The sequence below is a fragment of the Osmerus mordax genome, chromosome 4, assembly GCF_038355195.1.
Source record: "Osmerus mordax isolate fOsmMor3 chromosome 4, fOsmMor3.pri, whole genome shotgun sequence".
Classification (NCBI taxonomy): domain Eukaryota; kingdom Metazoa; phylum Chordata; class Actinopteri; order Osmeriformes; family Osmeridae; genus Osmerus; species Osmerus mordax.
Genome location: NC_090053.1, coordinates 8254651 through 8281616, shown reverse-complemented (window position 1 = coordinate 8281616; position 26966 = coordinate 8254651). Strand labels below are relative to the sequence as shown.

At 47.4% G+C, this 26966-nt stretch overlaps 1 protein-coding gene across 1 annotated transcript; it reads right to left on the bottom strand.

Annotated features, from left to right (window-relative positions):
• Positions 1–529: 529 nt before the first annotated feature.
• Positions 530–26966, bottom strand: lamb1a (laminin, beta 1a). Its single transcript, XM_067233907.1, has 33 exons — positions 26911–26966; positions 26377–26549; positions 24513–24651; positions 22938–23011; positions 21872–22060; positions 21464–21527; positions 21030–21232; positions 19360–19480; positions 18682–18870; positions 17126–17302; positions 16639–16751; positions 15634–15713; positions 15242–15377; positions 14773–14931; positions 14398–14525; positions 14072–14192; positions 13461–13665; positions 11243–11386; positions 10837–11068; positions 10309–10472; positions 9593–9817; positions 9207–9424; positions 8933–9029; positions 4945–5314; positions 4614–4798; positions 4221–4462; positions 3736–3942; positions 3397–3541; positions 3070–3277; positions 2654–2795; positions 2242–2418; positions 1900–2059; positions 530–1422 (listed from the first exon to the last, which is right to left on the bottom strand). Exons 1-33 carry the CDS (start codon positions 26939–26941, stop codon positions 1283–1285), a joined length of 5358 nt encoding a protein of 1785 aa, XP_067090008.1. The 5' UTR covers positions 26942–26966; the 3' UTR covers positions 530–1282.

Below are 26966 nucleotides of genomic sequence, written 5' to 3'. Positions count from 1 at the left end.
TGCATAAATACATTTTTTCAGAGAATGACAGATCATATTACTTAGTAGGCATGAGTGAATGACTGCTGTGTCAAATGTTGAGAGAGAAAGGTCTGTATTTTTACTAGAATATATCAAAACTTAAGTAAGGAGATAGAAAGGTATGTCAAAGGAGCAGCAACAGATGGCTTTACTGGAGTCGTTTTGCTTGAATTCCAAAATTGGCGTGCGTGTTCTGTCCTTTTTGTGTGGTGTATACATTCTTAAGTCCTAGCACTAGAACACAAATAAATGCAGTTCCCATCATACAATGTAGTGGTTTGTGACTGAGAAGGAGGAGATGGTGGTGGGGTGATACCAGCCAGTTTCCAGAGGGTGGTGAGCTTGTACATCATTACGGGGAGTACTGGATATAATAGTTGTCATTTCAGACCTACTGTAAGAAGTAGGTTGAGGGTGACCATTTAGGTACTATTTGAACGTGCGTATAACAGGAAACCGATTTGATACTGCTGGAAGCAAAGGTTGAGAGAAGACACGGATGCAATGGTGGGATTTCAAGGGGTAATTTTGTTTATTTATCAATTCAACTGGGTAGTCCAAAATGCTGTAAAAACAAAGTTTGCTCACGTTTCATGATTTATAAAAAAGTATAAAATTGATATAATTGAGTTTGGGATATATACATCTTTGCAGTCTTGTGATTAGAAGTAGGTTAAACCTTTACATTCACTCCTTCCGCCGGTACAAATGTAGGACACAGAATAAAACATGCTAATGGGTCTCATCACAAACACACATGATGCCACATGAAAGTGGTATCCTTCCAGTGCTTTTCTTTTTCATAGAGGGATTCTTTTCATCACTCTGAAATGTTTTTCTTTTAGGTTGCTGTCTCATGTCCTTCAAAGACTTGCTAATACTACCATACAAGGCACTTACCACAGCTGGGGCTGGTTCTTGTCCACTGTGTGCGTGTACGTGTGTGTGGACAATGGTAGCAGGTTGGTTTACATTTTGAAAGTGCAACAAACTACAATTTCTGAAAACGGAGAAGCTCGGAAAACACCTCATACACCCTCATTCTGTGTGTAGTTATTCAACCATGTACACTTTTGGTAGAGACCTGCATATGCATATTATGGCATGGTATTATTCTTATCATCATTGTCAAGGGGCCAAAATTATTTCACATTCCGTGACTCCAGGAAGTAAACATTTTAACGTATTCGTTGATTGTTCCTCGGGGTCAAAAAGCATCTGGTCAGGGGAGCCGATGTACATGGCACCAGCCGCTCGCTGTTTAGAACAGACAGGTGCTGTAGACGGTGACTTTGTTGCTTATCTCCTGGAGGAGATCTCTCACAGCCTTCTCCAGGTCTACCAGCTGACTGGCCTTTTCCTCCATAGTCTTCTGGTTCTCCTCGTAGGACTTCTCCAAATCTGCAGAGACAGGAGTACGTTTGACCTCCAGGTCTCACTGTCGTTGCTGGCTTACATTCAAGCAAATATGAATAGAGAGAGGCCCTGCATTCTGTCCTACTGACACATAGTATGGTATTCTAACATTTTAAATGCATGTATTTTACTGATACATGTACGAGATGCAGTATGTGATGACTAATATAGTATTGATTGAAATATACCTGGGCTGTATGTTGTGGGCTTTGTGCCTTGTTACAACTTGGCAACATAGTCACTTACAGTGAACAGGGGGGTGGAGGGAGGGGGGCTGAATTGTAAACATCCCTTATCATTGTCTTTTAGTCATAACAACTCCTTGGTTTGGAGTATCTGGAAAGCTTACCAGCCTGAATTAGAACTAGTCCTTGTACAATAAAAAAAAACTCAAAATGCATAATCATGAAATGTTCATAATACATGTCTGTGGGATGTGTGTGTTGGTCTGTGGGTCTTTACCTTTCAGTAGCTGCAGCTTGTCGCTGGCCTGGAGCAACAGGTCTTTAGCTTCCTGCTGGAGTCGCTCCGCCCTCTTCTTGGCGTCGGACACGCCCCCAGCCTTCTGCGTGATCAGGTCGTCCACTGTGCTGTACTTGTTTTTCAGCTCTGTGTCCAAGTCCTGTCAGCACACACACACACACACACACACACACACACACACACACATCAAGTTACACATCATATGAATGTAAAATGAACAGTAAAAAAAACAACAATAAAAAAACAGGACCTCTCCAAATGTCAAACCTGAATCCACACACTCACACACGTGCACACACACACACACACGCTGGCGCCCACCTTCTTGACCTCGGCCGCTACTTTCTTGATGTCTTCCGCGTCCGTCTCCGTCTGCGCGGCGCTCAGCGACGTGTTCTGGGCTTTCTCTCTTAGCAGCGTGACGTCTCGCTCCAACCGGAGCAGCCTCTGGGTGGCGTTGTTGAGCTGAAACTCAGAGTCAGCCGTCTCTGACTCCACCTGGATCCGGAGGGGGGAGAGAGGAGGACTTCACTTAAGGGATGTTTCCATGGTGATGCTTCGTCGACGGTTAGCAAGTTTGAGACGCAGGTCCAAGAACATCTTCAGCATTTTGAATATTTCCAGAAAGCCCACACTATGGATTGTTTGTGCTCCAATAAGACCCATGTCACACAGACATGGTGTGACTAGTGAGCTTGGTCCGGTCCTTCTGTTCTAGCAGGAAGTGACTCACCGAGGTCAGCAGGTCGTTGGTTCCTTTGATGTCGGTGGTGGCCTGTTTGATGGCCTCTGCTGCTGCCGTCTGGGCACGCCCAGCTTCCTCCAGAGCCTGCTTCACCATCACTGCTGTGTCCCTCACGCCTGTCGCCTCTTTCCTGTGGGTCACACACACACACACATAATATATGATATCGATGAGAATGCTAGAAAAGCCGGTATTCAATTCCAGATATGTGTGTGTATCTGAGGTGTGTGTCTGAGGCATGTGTGTGTGTGTCTGAGGCATGTGTCAGCTGTGTTTGTATCTGAGGTATGTGTACGGTGTGTAAGATGCGTGTTTGTATCTGAGGTGTGTGTGCTTGAGCTGTGTCCGAGGCACGGTGTGAGCTCGCCCATAGCCACGTCCGAGCGTGCGGGCGCTGGTCGTACCTGGCCCTCCGTGCCTGCTCCAGCAGGCTCTCGGCTCTCTGGATGTCGTCGGCGCTCTGGTTCAGGATGGTCTCCACGTGGCTCAGGTCTCCCACCCTCTCCCGGATCTCATTGGTCAGGTTCTGCAGCTGGGCCGGGGTAGTGGGCATCTGCATGGCCAGAACTTCATTAGCCACTGCCTCGATGCTCTCCAGGTCAGCCGCGTCCTCTAGGGGGCGACAGAGGAAAATGTTCATTTAAATCAGTTAACATTCAAATATGAATATCTGGTTCTTTTCCACAAGGTAAATAGAAATGATTCTACACTACGCTAAGCGGCTAACGTACGCGTGAGGAAGTCTCGTATCTGTCGGATGAGGCTGCGTAGATCCTCGTTGCTCTTGTCCACGCGCTGCTTGGTCTCGTTGGTCTTCAGAAGGACGTCCTGGGCACTCAGCTTGGCCTCGTCTGCCTTCACTTTAGCTTCGGATACCTGGAGGACAGAACACGCACGTCAGCAAACATAGAGCGGTTCAACATCAAGTTGTATTAAGGCCCTTAGACTCAAAGACCAAAACCCATATAGTCTGTATGTGGGAAAGCCAGACATCACTAGATAACTAGAAAATCCTTACAAGACCTTTTGACCATTAGACAAAAAAAAAAGTACAGATGCCCCCTCCTCACCATCTTGGAGAGCTTGTCCACCTCCTCCATGGCGGTGACGATCTCCTGGTCGAAGTCCTTGACCTTCTGCCAGGCGTTGTCCGCCAGGGTGACCAGGCCACTGCAGCCTTCGCCGCCGCACTTCCTCTGGCCATCCGTGTCCACACAGCTCAGGCCGCCACACGGGGAGTCGGAGCAGGCCTCGGACCCGGAGGGGCTGCCGCATGTCTGGAGGGAGGAGGTCAGAGAGAAGAGCTTGTTACGTGATCACACTCAGTTTAGAGCTGTTCATATTCCGTTTGTTTACTCGAGGAGTAACTCTGTATTGTTGGAAGTAAAATGGAAGTCCTCTTTATTGTTTTATCTACATTGAATGAATTCCTATCTTGAATGATCTGAAGATCAGACACTTAACCATACTGTTATTTTACTTGAGTATTTTTGTTTTGACAGGAATTGCTTTGAAATATAAAGTCATCGTTGTGCCTTCGATTCCATCACGCTACCTTCTCACTGAGCTCTGATAGGTCCAGAGTCTCCATCTGTCCTGCCAGGTCATCCAATCTCTTGGCATGTTCATCGTGTCTCCGGAGGAACTCCTCTTTGGTCTGGTTCAGTTTGTCCTCGGTGGCTTGCCGTAGCGTAGCTGAGTTTTCCACAGGGTTGCCAGGGCCGCTGGTGGAGGCATTAGCACGAGCCTCGGCCGCCAAGGACTGCAGGTGATACTTGGTGATGCTGTCTGAAGCCCCTGAAAATGCACGTTATACACATATTAGAAACATATTTTTCTATGTAGAAACATAGAGAACGCGTTTCGGATTACAAGTGTCTGCGAAATGAATAAATGTACACATTTTGTATCCTTTTTTATCCTATCATAAGAGCTTCAGGTTGCTTACCTCGAACGTCCGAGTTCTTGACGAACTCCACCTGCTCCATCAGCTCCTTGACGGTACGTTCTAGTTTCTGGGCATCCTCTTTGAGGGAGTCCAGTTTGGTGTCAGTGCTGTTGTCGTCTACCGTTAACTGGGCCAGAGTCTCTTCTGTTTGATTCAGCTTCCTGCTCATCTCTGCCATCAGATCACTACAGAACATATACATGTACACGCCATTACAATAAGGTACTACTTACAACAAATTTGTAAAAAGTATTGCTTCCTGGTCATAGAACCTCTGTCGTTTACCCTCTACCTGCCCTTTAACCTCAAGGAGCCCTAGTTGCTGACTCACGTAGCCTGCTCCAACAGCTGCTGGATCTCTGAAAGAGGCTGTGTGGCCGGGTTCTGGGCGAGAATCGTTCTTATGGCACCGGCACTTTTCTCCACGTTGTTAATGGTCTGCTTGTAGGGTCCCGTGATGCCACTGGCCTTGATGGTGTTCACCTTGCTGACCAATCGGTGCGTCTGGTTGGTCAGCTGACCCACGATGACGTCCCAGTCGGCGAAGCACTGGTGACAGCGTTGGCAGTCGGGGAACTGGCCGGAGTAGCCACGAGAGCAAACGTCACAGCGTGGCCCGGAGACCCCCTCCACACACACGCAGTGACCACTGGCCTTGTCACACTGCTGCTCGGCAATGCCTCGGGGGTCGCAGTCACAGGCTGGAAGGTAAACATGGTCTTGGTGAGAACCGAAACTGACAAGGAATTCTTAAAAAAAATAAAGGGTTGTGGCTGACTACTCGTAAATAAGCTGTGTTGTAACTGTTAAAACATTGCGAAAATATCCTCAAAGCAGTGAAAGACAGCAGATTATCAGACATCGGCTTGTGATTCCAAAATGAAAACTCTTCACTATTTCATACAGCGTTAGCATTAGCATGTCTTCCCTTCAACCCTGCCCCAGAACAGATTAGCTAGCAGTCAGTCTCCCATTAAAGATCCTGAATAGAGCTGACATTTCAAACAGCCAGGCGACATCCTCAAACTTCGCCTCCACAGCCGCCTGACAGGTTACGGGGGCAGTGTTTCCTCCCCCCTCTCACGCTGACCTGCTTGAAGCTAGCTCTGCTGAGGTCAGACCACAGACCTCATGCGGTCTGTTGGGATCTGCCCAGCCTCGTATCAAAGAGGCAAAGAACCCAGAAAGGAGCTCCTGTGGTTTTATGGGCTCTTGTGTTTATGACTTTTGTATCACATGCTTGTGGAAAAACACATTCTACTCGTTGCAGAAGTTGTATTTGTACAATTTTAATTATTTACTTAAACTATGAGTGCATCTCCATTCTTAGTCGGCCTTGGAGGTTCAACCCACTTGGCATGGAGGTCCACCAAAAGACAATAAGGCTGGGCTGGATAGTTGAGGAGGAGGAGTGGAACGGGAGGAGCAGTAACAGAGAAAGAGAAGGATGTTTGCCCACTTCAAAGCTTAGCTGAGGGACATGTGTGGAGTGTGTGGTGGACAATAGGGCCCCTGTGGCCCCCTGCGGTCCCAGCAAACAGCCCCCCGGGGAGCCTTGATGACAGGCATGTACAACCCTATAGGGCACTCCTGTGTTTATACGTCCTCGCACACAGACACAGGCACACATTCTTGCGGTGGAGCCACTAACCTACAGAAATGTGTGCTCTATCACTCCATTCCTCCCTCCCTTCAACTTCTTTCAGCTGCTTTCAGTCACCTCAGGGTGCTGGGTATGAACAATAGCTGAGGGGAAATGGGACTTAGTCCTGCAGTAATCCTGGTTTTGTACACCAGACACAGAGAGAGGCGAGAGGTGAGAGGAGGTGGGGGATAATGGGCCCCATATAGGGGCACTGCTGAGGGGGAGACCCCTGTGGAAATATGCTGGGAATGTGACCCCTAGGAGCCTGTCGTGAGGTCCTGTCCTTTTGTCTCCTTCAGGGTGTTACCCAGCAAAGTGGAGACTCACTCACCACCACACCCCCCCACCTGAATGCCCCCCCTTAAGACCACAGCCCTCCCCCGCCACAGATGAAAGCTCAGCTTCATGTTTGCTCTAGGGGAGACCTTTTGACACACAACCTGGTCATCTAGTCCAGGTGCGATAGCGGGGGAAGTAGTCAATATTTATCCTTCACCGCTCCTGACAATATCAACAATGCCCTGAGAGTAGACTAAACACTGTGGCAAAACAAACCTTTTAAATACTCATTAAATTGTCAGATTTTAACGCTTACAAACACATGCATTTCCCTGTGGTATATTCCGAATATATCGCTTTTGCTTCTCAAAAAGCAAAGAATCACCTAACAGTAAGCAGAAGTTTTTGAACGTTTCAACGAGCAGAAATGTGCACCAAAGCCTCAATAACGCTGATCCTTTCCCACCTCTGTTTCAGAAATGTACAGTACTGGGTGTCACAGGCAAGAGCGTTCCCACCCTCTTTCCCTCACAGCATCTGTAGCACATTACAGCACAGATAAGATTATAGCGACCGGACCAGACAACGCAGGGAAAATTCCAGCAGTCTTTGCTACATTGGATTCCCATCTGGCTTCAATTGGTGTGTCTGGATGGCAGGGGGTGAGAGAGCGAGGACAGCTCAGAGAGATCCTACATCCTGAATGGTGAGCAGCTGGGGCCGTCTTTAGCTTTGGTCCCACCAACACAACCATTCTCCAAAAACGAGGCAGAAGCTTGGTTTAAGAAACTCGAGGTTGTTATTGTCTTGCGTGTGAAGGCCAATGGTTCTCAGAGAGTTACAGAGAGCATGTGGTGTTCACAAGGGTCACTAGGAATCCAGAAAACTTCCACAAAACATTTACTGGATGTGTCTGAGAATGCTATTCGGTGCCCCCAAAGTATTGTGAAGCAAACAACCAATCCCCCCCCTCCCCCCTAAGATTCACGGAATAAAGTATATCAGAGGATATCTTTCGATCTTACAAGAAACTCACTCTCTTTTTAAAAGAAAGAAAATCACAACAAAAAATGAGTGTGAGATCTCTCGAATGGCATGTTTTGAGTTAGGACCACAGCCTACAAACAAAATAACCAAGGCCATGTTTTAGTCAGATGTTTGGCAGTTGGGCTCCATCAGATTGGGTAGAGAACTATTGGGAGGGATAGGGGGGTGGAAGTAGGGGTTATTTGATATTTGGAATCCAAGTGTAGCTTCCTGGATTGGCTGGCTTTCACAAACACCCCGCAGACTTCTGTCAACTCATCCCTTTGCTCTCTCTTTCTCTAAAAACACAAAGCTTTCCGGAATATAGCACTCCCCACCGGGACAGTCAAAGCATGAGCTTGAGAAAACCAAGTACAGGAAACCACCAGGCTGTTTCTGAGACTGACAGGGTCTTCTAAAGTACAAGATGAAATAAACGATGAGTCAAGTGATGATACCACGGTGCCGGATATGTTTATTTTTTTTCAACTCCGTCCAGGACCAGACACATGCAGCTGTGCAAGTCAAGCTGACTCTTGACTTCCCCAATTGCAAAAAAAACACAACAATTTCTTAAGTCCCAGTCACGCCATCAAAACAGAGTAAATGACCTTCTGCAGTATTTACCAGTCATTCCCCCTGACAAAACTGACAGTCATCCATGAGAGAATGTGTCGCTTTGAGTACGAGGTGACATTAGAACACACAATCCAAAGCTCTGTCAGACCAAGTAAAAAGCTCTACACATACAGTACAAACGCTGTTTAGGAATTTCTTATTTCAGTCAAGTAGATGCAACCACCACAGAGCTCCCTTCATACAGCAACTGTATGCTCAGTAATCTGGAGGCGTTTCTGCTGCAGTGCTCTAATCTATCAGATAATTCGGCTACAGCTGCACTACTACTCTTGATAGCCAAGGACACAAAGGGCCTTTTCTGTCAGCGGGCTAGGCACTACGCTGGACCCCCGTCTCTCCTATAGGACCCGGGCCCATCAGGAACAAAGGTGCATTGTGGGGGACGACGGGTTATTGGGAGGCTTGGACAGATCCCCCCTAACGCCCCCCACCCACCCCCCCCACCCCCCGTTTGCCATGGCAACATCGCCGGTGGGTGAGAGAGCACATCTGGCCATAACATTGCTTTGCGAGGAGACGCCAGGATGCAGGAGGGATTCATGCAACTCCTACTTGTTCCTACGATAAGGGGTTAGTGGGCTGGTATTGTCTGGTTGATTGGAGCCCTCCCGCCACCTCTAAACACACACACACACTGACACAGATATACACTCCAGGAAAAACTTTTGAATTCACCCAAGCTCAGAGGATTTTCCCTCCACAGACAGGAAGCAGATTGAAGGGAACCTACCTCTGCATATGACCTTGGGGTCGCCCCAGAACAGCTCCCTGCACTCCCGGCAGGTTTTACCTCCGAAGCCTGGCTTGCAGGAGCACTGGCCACTCAGCTGGGAGAGACAATGAACCAATACTTAATACATGTCTCAAACACACACACACACACATTCTGCAATACCTCCATCACCCACACACACATTCTACAATACCTCCATCAGCAACACATAGACACACTCATTCTACAATACCTCCACACACGAGCTCCCACACAATGCCAACAACCTCACCTCATTGCAGGAGGTCCCGAATGAGTGATCGGGGTCACAATCGCAGAGCTCACAGCCCCTGCCGCTGGCCATGTTCCAGGTGTCGGGGGCACACTGGTCACAGTGCTGGCCCACCAGGTTGGCCAGACACTGGCACTGCCCGCTGCCCAGGTCACAGTGACAGTCGCCCGCCGAGGGGCAAGTGGTCGGGTTGGTACCGAGGCGGTTGCACACGCACTCTGAGGAAAGAGGGAGAACCCTGTTTTATTAGCATGTTAGCACAGTAGCTGCTTAGCACGTTACCTCATGTAGCCTACTGATTGCTTTCTGTAACATTAAGTAAACAGATTGAGATCTGTCACGCAAAGCACGTTAAAAACAACCCCGGATAAAAACTGTTAACCCACTCCTGCAGTTCTGCATGAGAGCGTCTCCGTAGTAACCCAGACTACAGCTGTGGCAGGCCTGGCCCTCCGTGTGGTACAGGCATTTGAGACAGACGCCCGTGTTGGCGTCACAGGACCCCGGGTCCTGCATGTCGATGTTGTTGTTGCACTGGCAAGGCTGGCACCGCCCGCCGTTCTCGTGGGGGTTACCATAGTAACCTGGGGCACACTCGTCACACCTGGCACCTGTATTGGTAGAGATGAGGGAGGGTGGGGGAGAGAGAGAGGGATAGAATGAGATAGAGTACAAGATAAATGGAGTGAGAGAGAGGGGGGATGAGATAAGTCACGACATATTGCAAAGTAAGAGAGGAAGTTCTTCCTCACCACTCCAACCTGACTAGCCTGATCCAACATGTCAACCCTCAACACAATGACACCCCTAATCCTCTACCCATCCAATAAACAAGAACTACCGCCTCGACATGTCCCTCAGTAATAACATCCACCCTGTCACATCAAACCATAAATCTCTCATCCCTCCTTCCCTGACTCTACACATCACAGACAACCCCAATGCCCTTCTGCACTGCGCCACCCCCCCCCCCCCCCTCCCAACGACCCGAACTTCCTGGGAGGCAAGTTTCAACACAACCCCCTCTGTGACATCAGTCGTTCTCCGGCAGCTTAGGGGGGGTGTTGTGGAAATGTCTGCAGCCTGTGGTTATGTGGATTACCTCTGTACCCCGGGGAGCACATGCAGAACACCTGGTTCGAGTCTTGGCGGAGGTAGCATCCGTCGCTGAACTGGCGCCCGCTGCCCGGCCCGTCTGGGCACATGCACGCACGGCAGTGGTCGCCGGAACCCAGCTCGGCGTCGCCGTAGTAACCGCCCAGGCACCTGTGAGGATGGAGGTGAGGGGTGAGTTTGGCTGATTGGTGCTTGACTGGGTGGGTGAGGTCATGGGAGGTGTCTATTATGTGCTGTTGGTACATACTGTTTGTCAAACATAAATCCATACCAGTCTTAGCAGCAAAGCACGGAACAATTCACATTTGGGCAATTAAGAGCCTGCGACAGTCCAACTGCTTTTTAGAAATGACAAAAAATATTTCGGAAGGGTTTTAATTTGAACCCCCCCAGGACTGACCCACCCATCAAGGACTGACCCCCAACCCTTCCGGTCCACCCCACCAAAACCGGACCCCCATGACCCCTACCCCAGGACTGACCTCCACCCCCTTCAGCCCGCCCTAGGACAGACCTTTCACAGCTGTGTCCGGTGGTGTGCTCGCGGCAGGCCAGACACTGTCCGGAGAAGGGGTCGCAGTCCTCGGCGTGGCCGTTGCAGGAGCAGGGCCGGCAGGAGGGGAAGCCCCAGTGGCCGGGCAGGCAGCGGTCACACTGACGGCTGTACGCTCCGGGGACACACGGGCACTGACCTGTGGCCTCGTGGCAGAAGGAGTGCTCCGAGCCCTGGGGGTTGCAGTCACAGGCTGGACGGGAGGAGGCAGGGGAGGGAAGGGATATCAGATGGGCGAAAAACTCCCATTTCAGAATCCGAGCAGTTTAGTGTAGGTGTTTGGGTTCATTCTTTTCTCAAAATAATGTTATAATAATATAAAGGATAGCCTGAAATGATAATATATGAAAAATACAGTACAACTCACATCTGCAGCCGTTGGGTCCGAAAAGGTAGGTGGAAGGGGCACACTTATCACAGTTTCTGCCAACCACGTTGGGCCGACACTGGCACTGCCCGCCGCTGGGGTCGCACACGGTGCTGAGAGAGCCCTGAGGGTCACACTGGCATGCTGGGAAATGGAGTTGATGAGAGGAGGGAAATTAGAGAGTTGTTAAAGGAAAAACGACATTTCACAGCTAGGTTACATAAATTGACTTTTAAAAACGTTTTGTGCTTCAGAAATATTTCACACAGAAAAGTATGAAGTTGGTCCTATCAAATTCTGCAACAAAGTAACTTACTGGCAAGCAACCTACACATTCTACTTCCATCTAAGTTTGTTTTCAAACGCTGGCTGAGTTGCTTCACAGTGTCAACCCCTTGCATATCTATCACTCTGACAGAAACACAATGTCCTTGTCAGGAGAGGAGTGGAAAGAGATATGAAGAGGAGAAGAGGGGGGTCCAGACATTCCACAGAGGGCTCACGGTCCATGTAGGACAGAGAGGTGAGGTGATATTGGGTCATGCGTGTATGTAGGAAGGAGGAGAGCAGTGATATTAACTGGGTCATGTCATGTCAGGGTGTTTATGGCATCAGTCAATCAAAAAGTGGACTGTATGTGTGTGTGCGTGTGTTCATTGATGTAAGTCTGCGTGTTTCCATGCCTGGGTATGCGTGTCAGTGTGTATTCATGCATGTATCCCTACTAGAGTGTGTGTGTCCCCTCGGGTGCTTCCTGCAGTGCGGGTGCTGACATGTTTCAAGCCTCCTTCTGCCACCAGGTTCTCCCACCAACACCAGACTGAAGCTTCCATGCTGTCATCGTAAATCACCAACTCTCCACAACCCTTCTGACGCTCCTCCTAACCACTGCGGCTTTGGTGAGGAAACCACAGCAATGAGGGAACCTTCTGATCTAGACTTGGATAAAGTCATTGAGGTACTCTGGAGAGCAGTCAAAAGACAAAGACCGAACCAGACTGGGTTGCAAAGACCTCCGTCAAAGAGCGGAGGAGAAACTTGATGCCAAGCAATTATTTTCAGGAAGGAAAGCCTCCTGAAACAGCCCCTAATTAACAGGTCGGACAATGGGCCATCCATCACCCTGAGAATTTAGACTTGTGTTCATTGTTGAATAATGCTGAGAGCACAAGTCGTATCTATTATAATCATTTCATGCATTTCAATTTGACACTTTTAAATCACAAAACGTAACCATGGCTTCATTCATGCTTTAGTTTAAATGAATTAAATTGTGTAATCTAACCACAACATTTGAAATGCATTCAATTTAATAACATTAAGATATATTCCTTTCTTTTGAAAATTATGTTTGTTGCTTGTTTGGTCTGTTTCAATGTCTTCATCACTTGTTTTATCAAGCAAAAGACAATTTTCGAAGCCTTGCTACGAAATGAAGTTCTTCATACCAGTCTTAACAGCACAGCACGGAACAGGTATGTAATCTAGTCTAATCACCAACCAGAAAAACCACCAATGTGAATGAATCCAGATCCAGCTGCAGCAGATCCTTACAAAAAAAAAAGCCCAATTCTGAACTCTCTATGAGAGACAAGAGATTTACGAGTGAAGCAGTCTGAGAAAGTTCCTCTGTGGTGCTTTTTAGTGTCAGGGCCCTATAATCATGTTGGGCCCTCAGGGACCAGCTACATGTCCAAACATGTGTGTGTGTGTGTGTGTGTGGAGGGGAGCACTGAGAAAATGAGACATAACGTAAGTGTTGACATCAGTCGGAGAATGGAGACAAGGCTGGTGTGTTTGAGACGCAGAAAGCACGATGGTGCTGCTGACATAGTGACAGCCAGGACAACAGAGAGTTACAGGGAACAAAAAGGGATGGAAACGTTGAATTTAGAAATGTTGAGGGGGGGGGGGGGGGAAGAAAGAGAGATGGTGATAGCCATGACTGACATCACAGGTGATGGGGTCAACATTGGAATGAAATTCACTAATTTCCCAAAAATGTTGTCTGGACTCAGTCAAGTTCTGCCTTTAGTGATTGACAGAAGAAATAGTAGGCTACACCTTGTAGCAAAACAAAGGAAAACACTGACCTTAAAGTAACTGTAGATGAGGAAACAAAAATGTAACCTCACTACCTATGAGATGGTCTCTGAGGTGTCATGCCATGATGAGGTGATCAGAAGGTTGGGGGAAGGGACTCAAACTCACAACCTACCTCTGGCTCCCTGGTGCAGCAGGGCTGAGATGCTGAAGATGAAGTTATGGCAGATGTCGGTGGAGGGGGTCTTGACCACGCTCTGGCTGTTCTCAAGACAGCGGTAGCGCTGGAACGTGTCCCAGGCATTGCTGGTGCCGCTGAGGTCGCCACGGCCCGATTCGGAGAAGATATCCAGGTTCTTACAATGGGGCATGAGAACAATCTGGAAGAGAGAGGAGGAGGAGGAGGAAGAGGAGGGGGATTCAGTTGGCAGGCAGGATCACTCGGAATCTAAAGGAGCTGAAACACCGAGAACCGGGAAGACTTGAGCTACTTCAGGTTCATCCACATGATGGTGATCTACAATGATGACACATTATAGAGCAATGATCTGTGATTGTTAATGACACGACCCACATTAGGAGGCATCAGAAAACTATTTTCAAAAGATGTCCGGCAAATGAGTTTAGCTGTAGAATCATTGATTGAAATACTTAGGATTGTTGAAAATGAAGGGTGCCCTTGACAGACAGGTAATACTGACGTTGTGTGCACAAGTTAGAGAAACTTTCATATCTTGGCTATAACTCATGGAACAATTTTTATTGTGTGTGTGTGTGTGGGCTTACCGAGTCGATGAGAGTGTAGGGAGACTGTACGTCACTGAGAGCAGAGTAGAGAGGAAGGCTCAGTCTCACGGTGTAGTTGAGCCCTGTTTCAAAACACACCGGTCTGGGGAGAACCACATAGCTAGGAGACACAGAGAGAGAGAGAGAGAGAGAGAGAGAGAGAGAGAGAGAGACAGAGAGACAGAGAGAGAGACAGAGAGAGAGAGAGAGAGAGAGAGAGTAGCATGTTACAAGATACAGCCAAGCACAAATAGACACACACACGACCCCACTTTCTCTGCAATCCCCGTGTCACACACACTCACACACTCAGAAACCGTGTTTACCGTGAGCCAGGGTGGAGAGAGATCATCTGGTTGTCGTCGTCCGGCATGGTGTTGGCACAGCGACTATCTGCCGTGATCACCCCTGGCCTCATCACCGTCATCAACACCTCCTCCCACTGGTCTGGTAGCTACACACACACACACACACACACAGACACACACAGACAAGCAGCACACACAGTTGTAGGTTATGCACTTTTTAAATATATACGGCATGTTATTATAGGGTATACATGTTATGACTACAGGTTGCACATGTTATGGTTACAGGGTATACTGTTCATGTTCATATATTTAGGAGATATTAAGTCAGATGCTATGGTGAAACTGTGTGTGTGTTTGGTGAGGGAGGCAGCAGGTGAGTCCTGAACCCACCTGGGGCTCGTAGCGGATGAGGATGTCGTACTCCATGGAGTGGGGGACGTCGTCGATGGAGAACTCCAGGAAGGCCCCCTCGGGCACGTTGACGAACCCCACGCCCGTCCAGGTGGGGCTGCGGTCCTGGGGGTGTGGCCTCTGGACCACCGTCACTCCCTGGAGAGGTGGAGGGAAGGGAGGGAGAGAGGGAGGGAGTTAGAGAAGGGGATGGAGGGGTGGAGATAGAGGGCATTCTAGAGGGGGTTGAGGGAGTTAGAGATGGGGGTGGAGAGAGTTAGAGATGGGGGTGGAGAGAGGGGGTTAGAGAGAGGGATGGAGGGAGTTAGAGATGGGGGTGGAGAGAGGGAGTTAGAGAGAGGGATGGAGGGAGTTAGAGATGGGGGTGGAGAGAGGGAGTTAGAGAGAGGGATGGAGGGAGCGAGTGATTTACATCAATCACACAAAGGAAAGGTCAGAGGTCACTCACGGGTCCGAACTTGGCATCCTCTGCTTCGTAGGTGTAGTGGTCCAGGGCTATGAAGTAGAAGCCTGACTCCACCTGGTCACAACGCCGGCCAAACATGTGGTCTCTACACACACACTGACCTGTCTCCTGGGAACACCTGGAGAAGAGAGGAGAGGGAGTACAAATAATAATGATTTTCTTTCGTATTTAAATAATTGTTTAAGACAATACATTTTTACCACTCATTTAGTGAAATTGGAATTCATAGCGTTCTGAAACGTCATTAACATTTCCAGGTTCAAAATTAAACTCTATAATTTCATCAAAATGATTAAAACTTGACAATTGAACATTTTATATATAAAAAGTGAATCAAAGTTCGAGGACTGGTCCTGATGAGAGGAAGGACTCACTCGTTATTGACGGCCCCGCCCAGGTCACAGTCACATGGCCTGCAGCCATCCATGTCGTTGCTGAGGCCCCAGTGCTCCGGCTGTGGAACACACATAGTCACACAGTCACACACACAGCATACACACAGTCACACACACAGCATACACACAGACACACACACACACACAGTGTACACACAGACACACACACAGCGTACACACAGACACACACACAGTCACACACACAGCATACACACAGCGTACACACAGACACACACAGTGTACACACAGACACACACAGTCACACACACAGCCACACACACAGTCACACACACAGTCACACAGTCACACACACAGCGTACACACAGACACTCACACAGCGTACACACAGTCACACACACAGACACACACACATACACACACACAGCGTACACACAGTCACACACACAGCGTACACACAGACACACACACAGCGTACACACAGACACACACACAGCGTTAAAACAGAAAACAGGGTTTTAAAGGACGTGTCGTTAGAGACCTCCCACCATGTTCTCCAGCTGTGCTGGGAGACTAGGGTTAGCCTCTCACATCCTGCTGGCTGTTTGGTGCCCCGCACATTTATGACCTTAGTGTGACTGAAGTAATCGGAGCCAGAAAACCTCTTACTGCACTTGCAGCCAGCCAAACCATATAATCTGTAATTGTGTGTGTTCTTCTGTCTACGAAGGTGTGTTGGGTTAGAAAGAACACCTGTGCAGCTGTGTTTAATTTGTGTTTTTCTTTTTTCTATGTCTTGTATATGTGTTGTAGCCACAAATATGTGCTATTCATATTTTGTGTCTGTCTGCATTCATGCAGGTGTGTGTATCTGTGCATCTGTGTGTATAAGTATGTGTGGGTGTGCATGTAAATGCGTCTGGGTGTGTGTGTATGCATGCATGTGTGTGTGTATGCATTTGTGTGTGTATATGCACATGTGCATTTGTGTGTGCGCATGCATGCGTGTGTGTGTGTGCCCCTCACCATGCACTGGTCACAGTCTCTCCCAGAGGCCAGGCGTTTGCAGTAACAGTCTCCAGAGTCGGTGTCACATGGGCTTCCTCCGGGGACAGTGCCCAGGGCGTTACAGGTACAGGCTGGGTCACACGCAGGGAGCAGATAACACACAACATCAGCGAGAGTGTGTACTGGTATGTATACCACATGATCCATGTCCACGGCACATACACTTAGACACCATCCTGTCTTTGTATATGGTTTTCTAAGCTCTTTGTGTGTGTCTCCGATATTGTGTGTATCTTACTGTGTGTGTGTTGGGGGGGGGGGGGCTATCTACCAGTGTGTGTATCTTAGTGTGTGTGTGTTGTGACATCCCTGGAGAATCAGAATTTCCCGCCCGCACAGCGACCGGGGCGAGCGGCCCTAGTCGCCTCACAGCCCTGTCGTAGGCGACAATGACAACCTGGTTCCCTCTCGGGCTGTCACAGTGTGTGTGTGTGTGAACCCTTACCCAGGCAGCCCAGCGGGTGGTTCGCCAATCCGTAGTGTGCCTGTTTGCACTGGTCGCAGCGCTCCCCCTCCACGTTGGGCTTGCAGCGACACTGGCCCGCAATCAGGCCATAGTGGACATCCGTGCTTTTGTCACAGACACCTCCGTTCAGGGAGCCCACCGGGTCACAGTTACACGCTAGAGTGAGCGAGAGACAGAGATAGAGAGAGGGGGGGGGGGGGGGTAGGAAGGGAGCGATACAAAGAGAGAGAATTTGAAATGTAACTGTGCACTGGAACAGAGATACATTTTGCCTCAGGGGACCAATGATCATCGAGTCTAATCAGTTTATTGCTGTACAACACTATGATTCACTTTGAGTTTTAGTGAGGAATGCAGAGGAAGAGTCTGCTTGACTCTAATTAAAGAGGAATTTAGGAAACAAAAATACGTGGGGCATTTCTCTGTAGGATGGAATAATAAGAGAACATGTTGAAGGTCAAACAAGAAGAGTTAAAGTTTTAACCGAGTTCTAGGAAGAAAACATTTCATATCCTGCTCAAGATTAATAAGATGTCAGATGTTTTAGCAAACATCTGACATCGGAATTCTGATGTTTTTGCTAAAACATCGTTGGAATTCATGTCCTTTCACACTATCGCTGGTCTCAAGGACTGGATGCAGTTCTCACCACCTGACGCAAACACACACTCCCAAAACACAGAAACAAGTACCCCACACCACACACACAGCTGTGACTAGCTTACGTGTGTCTAAACACTATTTCGACCCCAGCGTTTCAGTCATGAAAGCAGGAGGGGGGGGGGGGGGGTGAGGTGCATTGTGGGTAGGGATGAAGTCATAGGAGGGGGGGTGGTCGTGCTTCATATCAACTTGGTGCCGGAGAACACCTCACCACTCAGACAGATGAAGCTACAAGCGGCTTCAAAGCCCAGGTGTTCCTTCTAAACTCCACCAGACAGGATGAAAGACCCAGACGATAGGACACAAACACACTCGCACACAAACACACTCGCACACAAACACACTCGCACACAAACAGATGCGCACACAAACAGCCACACACAAAGGGGGACATTCCTGGTTTCATTGGAGGCTAATGACACACCCTCTTTTCATCCGTTATGATAAACATAACCGACGCGACAGAGAACAGAATGGCGTGATGAAGCGTGAGGGTTGGCCTCAAGTAGAGGGGGACAGGTCGGTAGACGGATGGAGGGATGAGACGAGAGGTCAAACAGTGATGAAAACAAGCAAGAGATAGTGTGTGAATGGTATGTACTGAACAGCTGATATGAGAAGAAGGTAAGGTAAGGTCAAGTAAAAGGTTTACAATCACTGGACCACCTGTCCCAGATGTTGGGGGGTCATAGCAGGGTTGTTTTTAAATGTGGGTGAGACAGCTTTTTTTTCTAACTGACAATGCGCCCATTAAATATAATTTTCTTTAGTGTGTGTGGTTTTATGAAACCTGCGCTCTGGTTCATAGGTCATAGAGCAGGGGTCGTTGTGAGGAACCCTGTGTTGAGGTGCTCCGTCTCAGAGCTGCTTACGTTCGCAGATGTTGGGGTCCCGGACGTCCCTCTCGGGGTGCTGGTAGAAGAAAGGCTTGCACTGTTCACACTGGCGGCCCATGGTGTTGTGTTGGCAGTCGTCACACACGCCCCCGCTCACGCTCCCCGTGGACAGGTACACGGCCATGTCGAAGTGGCACGAGTTAGAGTGCTGGTTGCAGTTACACACTGGAGAGAAAAGAGGGGGGGGAGAGAGAGAGAGAGAGAGAGAGAGAGAGAGACAGAGAGAGAGAGAGAGAAAAACAAAGAGAGAAAGGGCGGGCGGGCAGGAAATAGGTAGAGAAACAGCACAGAGCAGGGGGGAATGATACATTAATAAAAAATATTTATTCAAGGCACATACAGTGATTCATTCTACTAGATAAACAAACCCATCTGGATTCGATCAAATTGTTTAAAAAAAAACACTGTTTGGAGACACGTACTGTCATAACTTGTCTTAAATTATAAGCACCAACACCAGTTTTTAAACCTATGATGGCTTCACACCATAACAGCAGCCATCTACGTAACCTCCTACTACATTGTGAAAGCACTGATTGACTTCTCTCTGGCACTGGATTTGTGGTGGTTTAAAGACACACGAACAACAGATATACAAATCTAATTATGCTCAGCATTCCTAAATATCTCCCTGCCACATGGTCGGGGTCTTACTTTTGCAGGCGTGGGTGTTGCGCCCCTCCGCTGGTCTCCAGGGAAGGTCGTGGTAGAAGTCCTGACACTTCTCACAGTTCAGACCCATGGTGTTGTGGTTGCACATGCAATGGCCGTGGACCTTGGGAGCAGACATGGACAAATACAGTTCAGTGGATTGGTCCTCAGGCATGCAGGTTACGCCTCATGCACAATTGACAGAAGAGAGGGAGGAACAACAGAGGTGACATGTTGAGTAGACATAATACGAAAGCACAGGAGCGAAGACAGTCAGCCCCAGTCAGAAAGTAGGCCGAGTCTTCCTCAATCTCCCCTCCAGGGTCTCCAAAGTACCCTGGTTGAGGGATGAAGACGTGTTCGAAACGACTGTCACAAAACTGACATTTTATGGGGACGGAAATGCAGACAGACACAACATAAATATATTTAAACATCACATATTTGTGACTACATCACATATACAAGACATAGAAATGAAAAAACGAAAATGAAAAACAGCTGCACAGGTGGTCTTTCTAACCCAACACACTCTCCCAGACAGACAAACACAAACACAGAGTGTTTGAGGAGACCCCGTGGTGCCAAGCTCTAATAGGGAGACTCCTGTAAGGAACGTCTGGAGACAACTGTTGAGAGAAGCTGCCGATTTACAGATCCCTCTTCTCTTCGCTTTGTCCTCCCAGTATCCCAGCTCCAGATGGCTACAGGGAGTGTTTACGCTCTGCAGGGGCTGTCTTCTGGTCTGTGTTACACCGAGGGAGACCAGCGTCAACACATGGGTAGAGGGGGTCTCTGGAGGATGCGTTGACGTGTCTGAATTCAATCAAACAGCCGCGGGGTAAATACGTCTTGGAAAGCTTGTATTCGTGTCTCGTGCTTCACGGAGTAAAGGCGCTTTTGGTGGTAAGGGACTACTTTGTCTACCTTGGTGACATTTAGAATTGTTGTTGGTGTTTTTGTGCGTTGTGACAATATGAAGTGTTCTTTAAGTCAGGTTCCGTAGCTCCTGACTGGATTGGGTTTGAGGGATACAGATACATCCTTCCTCTCTTTCTCAGACGAGGAGCGGAAATAAAAACAGCTAGGGAAATCCTGCCGAGTCAGATTGCCTGTAAACAGGCCAGAACAGAGACTAAACAGGAAATGCATTGTTGAGCTCATCAACCAGTCAAACAAAACAAAAGACACAAAACTGACCTGCAAATATCCCTTACCTCTGTCTTGACACACACACAGAGACACACAAACCAACTCACAATCCCGGTCCAACTCGAACACAAACAACCAGGGAACACACACAGAACAGACTAATCATTCCCTTCACAGGAATGGTACAGACATAAAACCTTTGAAGTCAACAGCCTTTCATGGAACTTTCACAGACCAACCAAAGCAATACAGTTAAGCTTGTTACGCAAGCCCAGTAAAATGTCAACTAGAGAGGCACACTGAAACAAACCCATTTTTTGAACAACAAAGACGGCAAAGCCTGATAATGTTGTAATTGGAACCACGTTCACACTTGGCATGTGTGCAGTTCCCTCCATGCATGGCCCATAGTGTGGTCATAGAGACTTGCAAACATAAAAGCGACCACAGTTCACACTCACAAAATTCAAATCAATCTGGTAAAAAATACATTCATAAATAATTGAATTTGAAGAGCTCACCATGCCCTCTACTTCCTGTCCCTTCCCGCTCACAGGAGCACACTCGGAGGCGTGGCCGTAGCAGAAGCAGTTGCCGCGGACGACCATGTCATAGATGGCGTAGTAGTATTTCTCCTTGATCTCCACGCGAGAATCCAGCAGGTTGTCTCCCAGCGTGTGCAGCTTAGTGAACTTCACCCTCAGGTTGGTGATCTTCAGCATGTCTACAGGGTGGAGATGCATTTGTTAGCGCTTAACACTTAGATAGCTTGAAGCGATGCTTTTGTGGTTGGACGTGTCTTGGGTGTCAATACAGTTGGTTTCAAAAGTGACCTAGGCTGTGGGCAATTTCTCCTAACTGGAAAAATACTTTATTTATTTACATATTCTTTTTACATTTAAAAAAGGTGTGAGGTGTGCCTGGCCAAACCTGATTGGTTCCAATTAACACTTACTTTGGATTCTGGGACTGTAAGGATCTTCGATCCTGAACGCAGGGTCCAACACTCTGAAGATGACCTACATCAAACACATAAGTGGGCTTCAATGGGAATACTCTAGCTGTGACATTTACATTTAGTCATTTGGCGGACGCTTTTGTCCAGAGCAACATACACATAGTGCATGAAGTAAGAGCAGCAAATAATCACTACAAGTGCACAAATCCAACAACATTATACAGTGGTGACAATATGGTGAGGCGCTTTTGCATGTTACCCACAAATCCACTTCTAGCAACTGAACCTATCTGGAAACATTTTGATGGACATCGCAGGTTCACGGTAAACTCCCAAATGTTGTTCATCTTGACCACGCCTTCCAGAGGGAAGAACCCCCCACATCTAGTAGACAGAAGAGCGTACCTCTCCCTCGGTCGACGGCTCGATGTCAGAGTAGCGTGAGTCGCAGATGACGTCGTCCACCTTGTGCATGGGCCCGTGAGACACGGAGGGGAAAGAGGCCTCGCAGTCGTAGGCAAAGTACCGGTACACCTGCCATGTCTTTCCAAAGTCAGCTGACCGCTCAATCACCATGGCTGCAGGCCGGAAGGTCTATAGAGGAGGAAATCATTTTCCTTTAACGCTGTGGTCATATGGGACACACACACTCACAAATACAAAAACACACACACTCATAACTTTGGATTCGCCATTTACTGCTCAATAACAATGCACACATGGACTTACACACACACACACACACACACACACACACACACCCACAGACTGATGAGACAACTAGTAATTTGTCTGCAAGCACACCTGGAAACCGGCTCACTTTTCCTGAACTAATAACCTGAAGTTATCCCAGATTTACAGGCTGAATACAGATGCAATCTGGCAACATGCTGTACTAGCAAAAGATATATGAGACCAAATCTGTTATTGTCATGAATAAACCGCAGCATGTTTTTACATTGACCATGATGAACTGTAACATGTCAGCAGGCAACAAATTATAATTATTAAGTGTATCCGTTACAGTTTGACAGTAGCATGCAGGGATATTATGAATGCTACATCATAATGCTACTACACAATGACTGTAACCTGAAATTCAAACTTTAAAGCTGGCAGATTTGTCAGGAAAATGATTTTTTTTTTTATTACAGCCCAAATAGGTTGAGTTATTAGCAGTTAACCCTATCCTGTAAGTATACCAGATGGACTTCAATAGTCTGCCTCAACCCCTAGTGTCTGTTACAGAAGAAGTCTGGTTCTGCAGTAGAGACCCCTGCAGTTGAAGTCTTTCTCTACAATGAGCAGTCTGCTCCAACATTCCTCGGACTATGTGTGTGTGTTGGTGTGTGTGAGAAAGAGACCTCCCACGGGGGCCAGTCTACAGCTAATCTGCAGACGGTCCGAGCATCGCCTTACACTGCCCACGCTCCCCCACAGCGAGCCCCCAGACGCGCTCCCTATTGGCTACCTTAAAGGTCATGATGAGGTGGGTGAAGTGGAACTCCGCCTCCAAGTCCAGCTGGATGGTCACATTCTGAACGCCTGGACAGAAAGACAAGGGGGGGGGGGGGGTGTAAGCGAGAGGGATTTGGACAGAAGGGAATCACATGGATAGGAGAGAGAAGAGGAAGGACGAGGGAGTGAGGGAGAGAATGGAGTAGAGGAGAGAGAGGAGAGCACAGTAAAGGGGGGGGGGGGGGTAATGGAGGATAGGAACAGATTGAGTTACAGAAGAGGGCCGAAAAGTCAGAGAGGGTGAAACGGATGGAGAGAGGAAGAAAAAAGGGGAAAAAACAGAACTCTGAGCGTGCTGAGGTTTCAATAAGCCAAGCAAAACAAACGCTGGAGTGGTTAACTCTACACGCTCCACTTTTCCTTGAGAATCCTGTTAGTATAGAAAGTATACAATCCATAAACTCAACACTTCACAACACCGCTCTGATCATTTCATAGATGCTTCTTTGATGAAATCCTGGCTTGAGGGTTTTATGAAACACTTGAGAGTGGTGAAGCAGCAAGCAGTGAAGCAGTTAACAGCTCAACTTAAAATCTCTTCCATTTCAGTGATGCATGAAAGTGAAATGCAGTAAAACACTACACTTGGTATCGAGAACTGTGTGAACCATTGAACATAATAGTTCAACCATACGTTTAGCATTAGATCAAAATATGTTCAAATAGCATTCAGCGGCTAAGGCATTTGTATCTTCCTTAGTGCATAACCAGACTGCAAAAATCTCCGGGCCCAAGTTCATTTAAAAACAACCCAGACCTTTTCCCAGTAACTCACCAGGGTCCAGAAAACACCAAGGTAACAGTTACTGGTTGTCTGCAGAATTAATGAATTCTTCCCTATCTACTGTATATTACTGAGCCCATCTGCCAAGCTGGCAAAATGTCAGGAAGAATAATCCCACCACATTCCCATTATCCCACTTTCCATGGCCTATATTTTTCCAAGACTCTCCTCAAATGACTTTCTGGCTGCTGGGAATTGTTGATGTTGACTATTTTGTGGTAAGTAGATGAGCTACACCTTGTTATTTGATACCTGTTATAGTTGGGTAGTTTGCGTTCAATCTTTCTAATAACAGACAAAGAAAATTGAAGAGACTCAAATTGAGAAGAAATTGACTCTCTGAGCTGGTTTCAGCTCATTTTGCTAACCAACGTGTATTACGACACGCTAATGTCTATCTCATTAACTGTAATGACATGGTCTTCCCTGGGCTATGACCGAAGCCACATCCCAGAGTCACCTGAGCAATGATTCCCAGGAGGGCAATTCTAGAGTTTACAGACAGGTCATCATCCTAACTAGTCAGCCATTACTGGGTCGTTCTGTTTGAAGACCTCCCTCCAAGGGTGATTACAGGGAGTTTACCCATGGCTGGAGGATAAGAAAAGAAGGAAGAGGGAGGGGTGTTGGGGTGAGAAAAAAGAGTCGCCTTTGATTGAACTAGTCTACCTAGACAAGCGTGTGTGTGTGTGTGTGTGTGTGTGGGGGGGGGGGGGGGGGTTGAGTGTGGGGTGGAGGGCTCACCATTTTCCGACTGCCACCAAGTTTTGAGGCGGTAGGGGGCGAACGTGGTAACAACGTTTTCGACGCGGTGTCCATTGGTTTGGTTGGATTGTTCCACGTAGCGCCCGGTGGAGTCGCAGACAAAGCACTTCTTTTCCTCCTGAGGATGGCGTGGGGGAGGAGAGAGAGGGGGAGACAACGAGAGAGAGAGAGAGAGAGAGAGAGAGAGAGGGACAGAGAAAAAGAGAGAGACCCAGGGGTAGTGAAGGGTAGAAAGAAAAGGAAAGAGGGGGGGGGAACATGTCAGAGGAATTCTTGGGATACCACACTGATTCATCCCAATCAAAGGAGAGATAAGCGGCGTCTTTGAAGACCCCTATTCATTTTAAAGTCGTTGAAATTGGGTCTTTCATCACCAGTGTGTTCTGTCTGAGCTGACGAGACTGATGAAGGTGAATGAGACCTTAAAGACTTTTAAATGGGAGGCCTGGTTTCATCATGGTAGACTTATCTGGGGGTGCTGTAAATGGAGGCTTCATGTGGCCACCAGACGCGTGTGTGTTTCTGTGTATTTCTGTGTGTGCGAGTGGTGCACGCATCAATTCTAGTGAAGCGTATACTTAGATTTAAAGTAATTCGATTTAAACACGAATCTTGCTTGAGCAAATTCCATACAGAGATTAAACTCTTAGAGGTTCAAACACAACTCAAACAATTGAGATATTTGGGGGAAGATTAGGACACCATTAATGCGAAATTATACTTTCTCAGACAACAGTGCACCACCACTCAATGGCGAAGAGTTGGAGCTAAATTAATTACATTTGCACTTCAGGGTTTACTGAGTGTTCATGAGGTTCAGATTAGTGGACTGGGTATGAATGGAGAATGGTATAGAGATGTCTTTGAAGATTGCTCAACAGGAGTCCCTGGAGTTCTGTTTAAGCGTCTAAATGATCTCCAGCCATGACATGTCAGCCCGTGCCAGTACAATAAGCCCCCATCCACACAAACTGCTAGCCCAGCAACTTTCAAGTCATTTGAAGACCTTCCAGATGTCTTTTGTTAGTCTCAATGTCAACAATGCTTGAAGGGGGATTTTGACTCTGAGTCAGGAAGTTGTCTAGACATCTCAGGGAGTTGTATGATTCTGAAACCTGTCCTCCCATGAGCATCTTCTAAACAGTTTGCCCCTACACTCTGATCCTCTCCTACACAATCAGGGGTTTACAAAAACATTGTGTCTCAAAGGAATTGCTTGTATTGACAATACAAGTCAGTAGGAACAGTTGGAATATGTCCCACAAGCAACTTCCAAACAAAACCTTTACTGTAATGCGGTTGTAATAAGATCTGAATTTCAAATTGCCCTTTTCATTTAGAGAGAGGGTTCATTCTACATCAAAAGAAATGCAGGTACATTTTCAAAGGCGGAAATTGAACAATGCCAATGTTGAACAAATTATAACTCAGTTATAAGTTAACCACACATAGGCTATGGTCTCTAAATAGACATTTAGACGAAATGAGATTTAGTGTGCTCAACGATTGACCACAGTAGCATTCTTCCCATGCTGCGAGATTCATGTCCTCGGGGTAGCAATTTAATACAGATACTATTTATATTCGAGTAGTTCTTATCTGAAAGGATACACTTCGTGAGAAGTGGATATGTTCCTGAAACAGCCCGAAGGCACCACAAACCGTGAAATCTCAACCGGAGTCCGGACCTACTTTTACGCACAGTTGCACTCTAAACTCAAAGACTGGGAACTATTTTGCATCGTCTAATTCGGTGTCTCACTGGTCTATCAGCGGTCAAACATACAGAATTACTGTATAATATAAGCTAACCACTGCCAGATTCAACAGTCTTACAGTTTACCTGTAAGTGACTGACGATACAGAACGGTTCGGGTCGTTGACGCCCGCATGTTGAACTGGCCGACAGCTGGTGGGCTCTGCCGATGAGGAGATCCCCAGTCGCAGGGTAGCAACTCCCCTCGGTACAAACATCACTGAATTCTGGTACCTGTGCAAGAACGCACGTTCCTGCAACTGAATGGAAAAAATTGAATCATTTTCAAACCAGTAGAATGTTTCAATTTACATAATGAAATATATGAAACATTGTATGTAAGAGGGTGGTAGGGACTAAGAAAATAGTAAATAATGAAGTCAAATGCATGCTATGGTTTCAATAATTGTATGCATAGGTCACTGTAAAACATTTGGAAACAATTCATTTTTGTCAACTGCATCTGGCTACGTTTTAAACAAGAACGACTTGAGTCACAACAGTATTCTGTTGGTAGGCTTAATAGTAGTTGAGTATGGTTTTGAGCACATTATGGTAAGAAAAGGCAGTCTAAAACGAGTTTTCAGCAATACATGACTTCTGAAAATAAGTGAAACTTACATAGCAGGGGCGCAATGTGAAAAATCAACATTTCCGTTGATATTGAGTCTCTTGGA